The 12,718-nt window shown below is 27.9% G+C and overlaps 2 protein-coding genes across 3 annotated transcripts in view; both read right to left on the reverse strand.

The window, feature by feature from the left end:
- The window catches only part of LOC100204896 (solute carrier organic anion transporter family member 4C1), a 53,797-nt gene extending 50,212 nt beyond the window's left edge, over positions 1-3,585 (reverse strand). Inside the window, exon 1 of the mRNA XM_065792122.1 lies at positions 3,368-3,585. Coding sequence (XP_065648194.1) covers positions 3,368-3,518 — 151 coding nt within the window. The 5' untranslated portion in view covers positions 3,519-3,585. The remainder of the gene's footprint in view (positions 1-3,367) is intronic.
- Positions 3,586-10,679: 7,094 nt separating this feature from the next.
- Positions 10,680-12,718, reverse strand: part of LOC100209982 (nuclear migration protein nudC) — a 38,339-nt gene continuing 36,300 nt past the window's right edge. For both annotated transcript variants that reach the window (XR_010637357.1, XM_065792126.1), the window contains exons 11-13: positions 11,103-11,171; positions 10,941-10,990; positions 10,680-10,819 (exon numbers count right to left, since the gene is read on the reverse strand). Coding sequence is in view for 1 of the 2 variants with exons in the window: in XM_065792126.1 (XP_065648198.1) it covers positions 10,768-10,819; positions 10,941-10,990; positions 11,103-11,171 (171 nt within the window). In the remaining variant the exon portion in view is untranslated. The remainder of the gene's footprint in view (positions 10,820-10,940; positions 10,991-11,102; positions 11,172-12,718) is intronic.

A 12,718-nucleotide genomic window follows, 5' to 3' on the forward strand; every position in this document is an offset into this window, starting at 1 on the left:
TCATTGTTATCAATAACTTGATTTTTTTGAAAGGTGACTTACCCCACTTTCAAAATAAACGACTCATATTACTTGATTAAATGTATCAGTTCAAATGAACTTCTACAGTCTTCTTAGAAACTTAGTCTTAAATTGAAATCAAGTTAATTAAAAACTATTCATTGAACCTCATTTTCTATCTTAAATAAATAAACTTCTTGTTAGTTATTGTTTTGAGTCTATCTGTCTAAATATTTTTAAAGTTTTAAAGCTCAAATAATAACTTAAGTAGACTTAAAAGTTATTTTTAAGTGGCTTATAAAAGTTACTTAAGGTAACTTTTTAAACTTATTTTAGATTTGTTTTAAACTTGTTTTATAAAAAAAGAAATATTCATAACCCCAGACGTTTTAAAGAAAACTTATTTCATAATCATTTTTGAAATTAACAATTGTCTCGACCTTGTAATTCCAACCTAAAATAGGTTTTTTTATTAACTATTTTATTTAGGTTAATTTATATAATGTTTATAGTACCGTAGAGGTTTTAATTTTATTTTTCAATTGTAGTTTTCTTGCATAAAAACAACACTAAAACAAATATGCTTTTTTTTGAGTAAATTAATTGAAAACTTCTCAGGGCCGACGACGCCGGCGGGCTGGGGGCACGTGCCCTAACCCCACTTTTTTTCTAAAGGCCCTTTTTTAATAGACGATTGGGCCCTCCACTTTGAAACCCGTATCGTCGGCAATGCCTCTTACAAATTCTAATTACAAATCTAAAAAGTTATTATTAAAACCCGCATAAACATATTAGCAATTAAACTGTAAGAACATATTAAAAATAATTATCAATTGCTATCATGAAATATTCCGACCTTTTACGTAATATATTTATATTATTTAGATTATATTTTTTTAAAAGACTGTTTCTTTCAAAACTTGTGTCTTACACTTAGATTTGGTTGGACTCGGTTATTGTAGATATCTTACTAATCAAATATCAAAACTTGCGATGAAACAGTTTATCGAATGTATTTATTGTAACCTCTTTTGTAAACAAAACTTTATTCATAGACATTCGACTTTTCACACTTTTTTGCTTGTCTTTTTTTTTTTCTTGTTTAATTCTTTGAGCTTATTTTCTTATATTTTAAGCTTGATCTTCTTTTTGTTTAAGTTAAAAATTGAATGATTATTTAAACTTAAAACGTTTTAAAAGTAATACCATATATATATATATATATATATATATATATATATATATATATATATATATTATATATATATATATATATATATATATACAGTGGGCGGCCAAATTATTAGGCACAGTTTGTTTTTTCACAAAAACTACAATTAAATATAGTTTTTAAATGATAAATTTGCTTCTACTCATACATTCTTAAAGATTTTAATATCAATAATAGTTTTTTACATTTTTTTTAATGAAGTTGTAACATTTGTAAATAATTGTGGCAATTTTTAGCATTATTAAGCAAGAGTATGCAAAAACCTGCGAAATACGTCTTTTTGCATACTCTTTGCAAAATTATTATTTGCGCGACAATGTATGTGTAATAAATAAAACTTTTGTCAACTGTTTGGTGCTTTGTGACTCTGACTCATTTTTACACATAAGTTAGTCATTTTAACTAAAAATATATGAACTTTGGTGCCTAAAAATGGGAATATATCAAACGAAAAAATTTCAGTAATATCTGCTTCATTAAAACATTCAAATCACTCCCAAAGAAAAATTGCAAATTTAGTTAAAGTTTCTGTGATGACAGTAAGCAGAATTGAAGGTAAACTTGATAAAAAAAATACCTGTACAAAGTGCCAGAATTGGAAAATGTGGGAGACCACGCATCACCACCCTGAGAGATGAACGGGCAATTCATTGCATTTGTTTTAAAACCAAAGAAAAGTAAAAAAGCAGTTACTAAAATTATACAAGAAACCGGTATCAAGATTTCTAACAAAACTACAAGGCATTGAATAGCAAAACTGGGGTTTAAAGGCTACAGACCTTCGAGAAAACCTAACCTTACGTCAGCGATAGAATTAAATGCTTCACTTAGGTTAAGCAACACCAACATATCTCTGCTGAAGATTGGGAAAATGTTAGTAAATACTTATTTAACTGTTTATTACAACAGCATCACTGATTAAAACATTTATATGAGTTTGATATTATTATTTTTATTTGTTTTCAGGTGTGTTTCACAGATGAGTCCCAATTTGAAATATTAATGGATGATTCTTCTTTTGTTAGACAAAGGAAAGAAGATAAATATAACCCAGAATGTGTTATGGAGACGGTAAAACACCCTCAAAAGGTGGTGGTGTGATTAGTTGTAAGTGGTAAGGGCAGTAGCCTTCTTCATATAGTTGAAGGGATTAAAAACTAGGATAAATTTAAAAAAATATTAGCTACCAAATTATTTCCTCAGTTACATGATTAGTTTCCTAATGCATACAAATGGATCTTTATGCATGATTTTGCCCAATGCCATAAAGCTAAATCAGTGACAAAATATTTAGAGTCAAAAAACATTACTCTTTTGCCATGGCCTGGCAATTCTCCCAACTTAAACCTAATAGAGGACGCGTGGTAACTTTCAAAGCGGATAATTGGGCATGATACTAAAACCAACAAAAAATTCTCATAGATTCACAAAATAATCCCTGGCATAATGATCAGGAATTAAAAGTAAATGTAAAGAACTGCATCTAAAGTATGCCAAGAAGAATACAAGCAGTAATTGATGCAAAAGGCGCCCCAACGATATACTAAAAAATATTTTGTATTATGAGTTTTTATAAATAAATGCTTAAAAGCAGTAACAGTGTTTAAATAAGTGTTTTACTTTTTAAAAAAATATATTTATTTATGCTAGTAGCACTAATATTTATATAAAAATTTAACATAAGAATACGCAAAAAAGGTTATAATGGTTAATATGATAATATACTTTTAATATACTTTTTGTTAATATACTTTTTAATATACTTTTTGCAAGTGTAACTAATAATTTGGCCGCTTACTATATATATATATATATATATATATATATATATATATATATATATATATATATATATATATATATATATATATATATATATATATATATATATATATATATATATATATATATATATATATATATATATATATATATATATATATATATTTCTCAACAAAGTATTACCAAAAACGAATATTTCTAAATAACTTTTAAATAAAATAATATTTAATTCTTGCAAAAGTAAAAAATGAACTTAAAAAATCTAAAAAAAAAAAAATATTTAAAAAAAATATTTCACGTATAAAATGCATTTTTTTTTAAACAAAGAGTGATAAATTTAAATAAATATCAAACCTTGGGAAAATGAGAAAAGGCAAAGTGCAAATAAAAAATATACTATAGAGTTGAATTTTTGAATGCAATCTGGACGCCATGTCCTTATTCCAAATCTTAAATCATCGCTTTTATTTTTATCATCATTACTAAGTAAAGTATCAACAACCATGTTTTCTACTATAAATAAAGTTCTTGTCTTTTGACTTTTTTTAATCGCTTAGAAACAATAAAGTTATGTTATCTAAACAAACACAAGCGGAAATTATGTAACATATTTTTTTAAAGTAATTAAATTCAAGACATAATTATAATTATAAGCATCATAAGTTGTTTTATTTAAATCAAATGGAGGCATATTTTTATATTATAATGTATTATAGAAAAAGTTATCTTTAAAATTAAAAATTCAGGTGACGTATATCCTTTTTGTCTCCTTCTAAGATACTTAAGTTTTTAAACCATGTTTTTTTTTTAGCTTTTGGCTTATGTTGAATGCAATATGCAAATGCGAGCTACTGTGCAAAATATTTTGAAAATAAGTCAGTATTATGTGTTGTATACAAGTCTGTATATTATAAACTAGTTTTAATTTTGACAGATGCGTACTTTCTCATACAATTTATATAGCTTTACTATTTATAAAGTTTTATTAAACATGAATACTTTTCAATGCAATGATTTCAATCTAAAATTACTAAATTGAAAAATAATATTTTAGTAACAACTTTAATGATAAATATTATTTTAATAATAACTTAAAATTCGATTTAAAAGGGTTTTCAAATTTTCGATTTAAAAGGGTTTTCAAGTCGCATTTTGAAGGTTTTAAAAAGTTATTTTATTCATTTGAAACCTTTTGCTTAGAAGATCAAGCTCTCGAAATTTTAATTAATTAGCAGTATATTATTTCAACTTTGCTAAAAAATTCTTTTTCTCATAAGATCACTGAAGTAAAAATTCACTATTTGAAAAAAAATTTCAATAGAAACGGTTACATTTTTAAAACCATGTTACTTCAGACAGAAATAATCTAAGTTTTAAAAATATTCTGTCGTCTTCAAAAAACTAAAATTCAGAACTTATTTTATTGCTTAAAAATGGCGACCAAGTAAGGTTTAAAACCCTTTTCTAATTATTTTGAAGGAAGGTGGTATTTATTTTACGTGTTCGTGGCTTTTGACTGTTAAATTATTTTTTTATTAAATAAATTTTATTAATATATTAATTTCAGTTTCGTTTGTAGAGTTTTTTTCATAATGAATTACCGCCTTAAAATTTGTGGTCCTTGGGGCTCTAACGTAAAGTTAAATTATAAAAATACGCTGTTCACAGTAAATAACGTTTTCACTGAAAATTTAAGTTGTAACCTAGGTTCCTATGCTTAGCATGCTTGCTTACGATATGGCACAAAATCCTGAGATTGAAAACTGAAACTATGAATGTAAAATTTTTTTCATATATGAAAAGAAATGCTTTTGAGGATTTTGAGCATCATCGGCATTTTGTGTACTTTAATACGCATATTAAAGTACAGAAAATGCCGATAATGCTCAAAATTCTCAAAAGTATTAAAAATAAAATTTGTCGAGTCAAAAAGATTGAACCCAATTACAGTTGCTTTTAAATAATTGAAAAGTCTGCAAAGATCTCTTAATTTTGAAATAAATTAATTTAAAAACACTTGGTAATAGAGAGGGAGTTAAAGTTCTTAGCATTTTAAGAAGCAAAAAGGAAAGAGACTTGTTTGAAAGTATTGTTGGAGGCAAATTAGGAGAAGAAGATGGCTTTTTAAATGATGATTTTAATGTAGCAATTAGGAAAATTATTTCAGACATTAGTTTGTAGTAAAAAACTTGTTTAAAAAATTGAAAAAAATCTCGCTGTTTTGAATCTAAATCATTTACAATACTATTGTGCTTTTGATATGAAGTTGATTTATAATTATTTTTGGATTTAAAAGTGCGGCGTTAACACATCCTTGCTCTTATTGTAACTTTAACAAAGAAAAAATGGAAGATTTTTAAACTCGCGTTACGCTCAGCAAACCGAAGTGAAATATTTGTTCATCAGCAAATGCTTAGAAAGCCTATTAGCAAATCATTGAAACCAAAGTTGGTCAATTTTAGATTGGAGAATGATCAAACCTACATAAAAACAACCACGCGTTAGAAGAAACTGAAAAAAAAAAGAACATATCAGTTCTATATCTATTTCCTTACCCTTGGTAATATGTTTGAAATCTATTAAAGATGCATGCCTTGGACGTGGCTTGCAACCGGAACATAAATCAACTAACCAGGTACAAAGAGCTTACATCAAACTTGATATATAAGTATCCTCGAAAGTGCAAGCCTATTGTCAATACTCCAATATTCAATAACGTATTGGGTGAGCCCCTCCTCATAACAGGCATAAAAGGGAGACGAGGCGATTTTAAACTTTACCTGGTCGCCATTTCTAAAACGATAAAAAAATTCTATTTGTCTAGATACAAAATATTCTTTAGAGATATATTTTTTTCCTTTTGTATTTGAGACAGCAGGACCGGTGTAGCGTTTTTAATTTACTGTCGTTAAAATTTTACAGCGCAGCAAAATTCCAACGTTAAAATTTTACTGCTATTGTTATTACTTTACTGACTTTTTTGATATATAGTTTTTGGCGTTTATTTTTTCGGTGTTTTCAAGATGTACAAAAATGTTAACTTTCATGATATCTGGAAATATTTCAATGACAAAAAGTTTCCTGAAGATGTAAACGAGAGAGGAAAAAAGGCAAACTTTAAAAGGCAATGTAAAAACTTTGTAATTATAGACAACAAATTAATGTATTGCAAAAAAAATATTGGCATGGTGAGAAAAACCTTTTAACTAATTCAAAGTTTAAAAAAAATTTTAACATTTAAAACATTTTTTAGTTCTAATTATTGTTTTTATTTAAATGTCTACAAACAAACTTTTGTTTCTCGCAGGTGATTGTGGTAATAGATCGAGAAGAGCAACTAAACATAGTTAAAGAAGTTCATGAGGGTCTAGGAACTTCAGAGAAAGCTATTGCATTAGCCAATCACCTTCGCATTAATGCTATTAGAAAGCAAATATCTTCAAGATTTTTTTGGCATTTAATAGTGGGGGATATCACAAAGCATATAAATCAATGTGAGCGATGTCAGAAATTCTCCAACAGAAATCTTAAAGTCTCTCCTGCTTTAAAACCTGTTAAAGTGGAACAACAAGTAATGAAGCAAGTTAGTGTGGATTTAATTCTGTAATGTAATGAAGTAAGTAATGAAGCAAGTTAGTGTGAATTTAACCTGAATCGAATGGATTCAAATTTGTGATTGGTCTTTTCTCTATAAGGTTATATGCAGACATGGTTGTTTAAAATACAAATCAATGACCAAGGTCGGGAGTTTGTAAACTCTGTATTCTTTGCATTACATCACATGACAAGTACTCAGCAGCTTGTTGCCTCAGCTTACAATCAACAAGCCAATGGCCTTGTAGAAAGACAGAACCAAACAATTAAAAAAGCAATTATTAGAGATCTTAAATGAAAATGTTTAAAATTGGGCGTCAGTTTTAGATGGAATCCTTTTTGCTCTACGTGTTAAAGTGCATGGGGTACTCACCATTTTTATGGTATGGTGTTAAACATTCAATGGGGTACTCGCCATTTTTCCTTATGTATAACCGACAATCCTGCCTTTCAATCAATGTAAAATACATAGATAGACTCAATGATGATGAATATAATCCTGTATATGATAAAGAGGTTTTGCAAAAAGCTTTAGAAATGAAAAAAGGAATTAAAGAAAAAGCCATGAACAATATTGTTTGTTCACAAAAGAAACAAAAAATTGACTATGACAGGAAGCATGCAACAGCATCAAAGTATTCTGTTGGTCAGAAAGTACTTTTAAGAAATCTTAAAAGAGATGATAGGAAAGGGACTTTCTCGTGGTGTGGTCCATATGAGATTCTTATCAAATTCTACATGCTTATTAAGTAGCAGTAAAGGGAATAACATATTGCAAAAAAAATACTCACTACATCATTTTAAACCATTTATTGAAAAGGAAAGTAATTCAAAAATGTCTGAATTATCTTTAGAATGTGGTGATAAAGATGAATTTCAACGCCACCTCAACCTAATGAAACATCCCTCCAAAAATTTTTGCCAGAAAATTGCTGAAAAACCTGCTCTCAAAATACTTGTTATGCCAGATCTTATTGATGGAAAAGAAAATGATGTACCTTTGCAAATGCATGCATGCAAAGCTGATGGAAATTGTTTTTTTCGAGCAATTTCGTTTTTTCTGTCAGGTTCTGAATGTCAACATGTATGTGTTCGCGATCTGGTTATGAAACACATGACAACACTACCATGCTCCAGTCTCTTATCAGGATATTTTGGTGATGACGTTATCCCACCAAAAGTTGTATGGCCGCAGATGGTATATGGGCAACAGATGTAAAGATTCTTGGCATTGCAAATATATATGTGTCAATAATTTATGGCCTTCAATTATTAGAAAACTTATTTGATATATGTTTCTAATTGTAAAATCTTCTAATGCTAAGAATAAGGGAAAATGCATAACTTTACATAAAAAAGTGAATCAAAATCTAGCCTGGAAAGTAAACTATCATTTAATGTATTCATTAAATAATAAAAGTTTCATAGGAAGATAAATTGAAGTACCTTTAATTATATAAAACATGTATATTTTTACCCGCCCCTCCCACAAACTTTAACATTTCTTCTTTACTTCATGACAGTAAAAAATAACAAGTGCAGTAAAATTTTTAACGTTGTAATTTTATTACGCAGCAAAATTACAACGTAAAAAATATACTGCGCAGTAAAATTTTAACAGAGTAAAACATTAACATGACACCGGAATTTCAGGCTTACAGTGCTGGCAAAAAGTCTAGCAACAAGGCACAATTTTACACAAATCAATGTTTCCACGCCAGTAGGCTCAGTGTTATCATCTTATATTTTTATCTTTAGGTATAAATATATTTATAAAGACAATTTTGTAGCTTAAACAGTTAATTCAGTGAAAATCATGGCTAAGATTCGGCAGCTTAGTAAAGAAGAAAAAGCATGCATTCAACGTCTTGCTAAAAGTGGTATGTCTCATGCAGACATTGCAACAATTTACATGGTTGAACGCACTACAATTTGGCGTGTTGTAAAGCAGGTTATCCCCCTGTCTCCTAAAATGAGGTCTGGACGTCCTTGAGTCACTTCACAGCGTACTGACCTCAGGATGGTAACAATGGTCAAGATGAATCCTTCAATAACCTCTGGTGACCTACAGAACAGCATACCAACACTTTCTAATGTCTTAAAGCGCATAATCCGTCACAGACTTTCTGCGGAATTACCTGCACGAAGGCCATTTAAGAAACCATTAGTAACTGAAAAGATGAGAAAAAAGCGCATTGAGTTCTGCAAGAAGCATCAAAATTGGACAGAAGAGCAGTGGACACAGGTGATGTTCAGTGATGAGTCCATGTTTAGTCAGTTCTCTGATGTTAAGCTTTTTGTTCGTCGATCTACTAGTTCTAATCCTACAAATCCTAAATACACATGCAAAACTGTGAAGTATTCACCTTCTGTAATGGTGTGGGGTTGTTTTTCTGCTCATGGCCTCGGAGATTTATACTTTTTGCCCAAAGGAGAAACTATGAATGCAAAAAAGTACCTCAACGTTTTGGATGAGTCTCTAATCAATTTCATGATTATTCATCAGTGCACAATTTTTCAACATGATTCAGCACCATGCCGCACTGCGAAGTCTGTGAAGCAGTGGCTTGGATCAAAAAACATACAGTTGCTTGATTGGCCTGGAAATTCTCCAGATCTCAACCCAATTGAAAATCTTTGGATGTTAATCAAGAAGCGTGTATCTGCTAAGAACTGCAGTTCATTAGATGGTTTAAAAATTGCTATTCGTCATGTATGGTGTACAGAAATTACATCAGGACTGAAAATCTTGCTAAATCCATGCCCAAACGAATTGCTGTGTTAAATACAAAGGATATCCTACCAAATATTAATAGTACATTTGTTTAAAATGATTATACAATGTAATAAAAATAATTGAACTTGTTTTTGGTGAAAATATAATATTTTTGGAAGTATTATTGTTTTTGGAAGTAATTATGAAAAGTAATTGTTGCAAGACTTTTTGCATTTGTGTACACATTGCAAACATTGATTTGTGTATAATTGTGCCTTGTTGTTGCAAGACTTTTTGCCAGCACTATAGATCACTTTAACTTTTAATAAAAAATTCTTGTTTGACATTATCCATACAATAAAAATTAAATTATTTAAATATAGATACTGCACCTTCTCTGGAAGTTACCGATTATAAACCCTAAAAGTGATAGACATATTGGTTTAACCTCAATTTTTGTGCCAGACGTCGACAGAATATCTTAAAATTAAAACTTTTTGCAGAAACGCAGTTTCGAAAAATTAAATTATTTACAGCAAAACTTTTTTTTCAAATGATAAAATGAAGATTCATTATAACTAAAAATATATACTTTCAAGTGTTGTATATAATCGATGTGACTAATCTAAGACCCATTTTTTTCTTTTTGCGGTTTCTTTTATTGTGGTTTAACTTATAGAAAATACATTTTAAAACCAAATATTTTTAAAAATTACGGAAGAGTTTCATGGAGCAGACATAATATTGCATGGAGATGTAGATCTAGAACAACATAGGTTTCAAAACACTATCCATTATTACCTGATTCAAAAATTCAATGTTGCGGATAATAATTGCTTTGGTCCCAACAACAAGCATTTTACTTTTAGAGATAAATGCAATTACTTTATTGCATTCGCAAAAGAATATTATTTTACTTGAACGTGGAAGATATACATAAATTCTACACAATTTTTTTCTTTTTTTAACTAAATAACTTGTCAACAATATTAAGTTTGCAGAGACTGTATTTATTTGAATATTTAGTTCAATAGAAATATTTACACTTATCGATTCCATTCACCCCTTAAAAATATTTAAATATTTTTTTAGAACTTTCATTAAGCTCACCTTGCCCAAAACTTACTAAAACCTACCTTTGATTAACAAGTCTTGTCTCATTTAATTTTAACTTGATTTTTTTTTCAATCGAAAAAGCAGGGCTGCTTTATGACAGCGCAAGTTAAGATGTTACTTAGATATACAGCAACACGTCATAATATTTTAAACTACTTAATGAATCTTGAAATTTGAATTTTAAATCATTTTTCATATTGCAGAATATTATTTGAAAATGCATAAAAAAAACTTCTAAAATTGTGAAATAATTTATTGTTGCTTGTAAACTTCTGCTCATATAAAATGTTTTAAAGAATTGACGTTATAAAAAGATAATACTGAAAAATCACGATATCTTAGCGTTTGAAAAGTCCATTTCTGGATGTTGCTTCATAAACCTGAAGTAAAGATTAACATAAAAAAACCCGTAAAAAATTTATTGATAAATAAAACTAAAAACGAACAAACTTAAACAAATGAATGAATTGTAAAAAAATTAACAAATTTTAAGAAACTTACTTAGCCAATAAATCGTGCTTCTTTTGTTCGTCTGACGTTGGTTTTCCCATCTTAATAAAAGCACAAATTGTTAACAGATGATATTATAATATAATTTACAAAGAAAAAGTTTGCATAATAATTTAATATCAAAAATCATGGTCACGTGAAGTTTCTTTGTACCTCTTTCTGTCTTTGGTCATACATCATTTTCTCGACCATACTTCTGGTTTCGCCATCCAAATCACCAAGCTAATACAAAACTCATTGTTTAAAAAAAATAACATTTTCTGTAACGCAACAGTAGCTTTTACTGTAACGTATAGCAACTATCAAATAATTTTGTCAAAAATGCCCTAAAATATATCTAAGCTTTAAATTGCGACTAATCCCATAGATGTGCATCTAATATAATATTAAAATTGAATTTAAAAAGCTTTTTTTTGTTGGAGTTTTTTTTATGAAAAATTTTATTTTTAAAAAACAAATTTAAAAAGCTTTTTAGCAGCAAAAAAGATTTAGAGTTAAGAAATACCTCTAACATAAAAATCAATAATTCGAAATTACAAATTAAAAGACAGTAAGGAAAAAAAAAAAAATTAAATATATAATTTTTTTATGATTAATAAATTTTTAATTTCTTAAAGAATTAAAAAATATTTTACTTATTTTACTTTACAACATCACAATAAGCTAAAACTATCCTAAGTACTTTACCAAACCTTATCAAATACAACTTTCGTAACGTTGATACAATTTTTATGTCTTTAAAAATAATATTTACGTTGCCTATTATTAGAATTTTCTCAATTCTTTTAACTAGGAAAAATCAAAATTGAACTGTGTACAAAACAATACAGGCAACATTAAACCAAGCAAAGATTTCTTATTACCTTAAGAAAATTTCGAGGATATCAGACTGTGATTAGTTCAGTTAATGTTATTAAAATTCATTTAATCAGTGAGCTAAACAATTTGCTGACAGCTGTGTCAGTCGATTTGGTGGTGTTAAAGTAATTAAATATTGATTTTTAAAAAAAAGCTTCAGACAGGTTTTTATTAAACATAATACTTAATATAATTAATACATAATATTTTATATAATTATAAATAAATTTTGTGGTAAATCAAACTCATTTTTTGTGGTCAAACTCACTACAATATTAAAAAGGATAAAGAAAAAACACTTTTTAATAAAAATAATTTTTAGTATGTATTTACAATGCCAACATTATGTGAATACTAATTGTTGTACAGCTGTAGGTAAGTACTAATTGTTGTGCAGCTGTAAATAAGTACCTACTATTTTAATAATAATTTAAAACTTAAAATTTATAATATATTATATTTTTATAATATTTGATGACTTAATAATTTATACTAGTACTGTTCATTTTTTAAATTAGTTATAATAGTTAAAAAGTTTAGTAAACTTTTTAACTATACTATTTTTAACTATTTACAGCTGCACAACAATTAGTACTTACCTACAGCTGTACAATTCAGCTGCAGGTAAGTTCTAATTGTTGTACAGCAGTAGGTAAGTACTAATTTTAAAGGTTAAGGGAAGAATTAAATGATCCCAAAATTGCAATATCTGGAAATATTTATAGTTTTCAAATTTTCAGTTTCATTATTCTCATTAAAAGCCGCCACGACTGTTTTAATAAAAGGGCCATCATGTCATTTTGAAAAAATTTATGGAAAAAAACAAATTTACAATGCTAATATAATAATAGTCAAAACTAACAAATTTGTTTTTTTAAACACCAGTTAATTCAAGTATTATAAACTAAAAA

This window comes from Hydra vulgaris, chromosome 03 (genome assembly GCF_038396675.1).
Source record: "Hydra vulgaris chromosome 03, alternate assembly HydraT2T_AEP".
Classification (NCBI taxonomy): Eukaryota; Metazoa; Cnidaria; class Hydrozoa; order Anthoathecata; family Hydridae; genus Hydra; species Hydra vulgaris.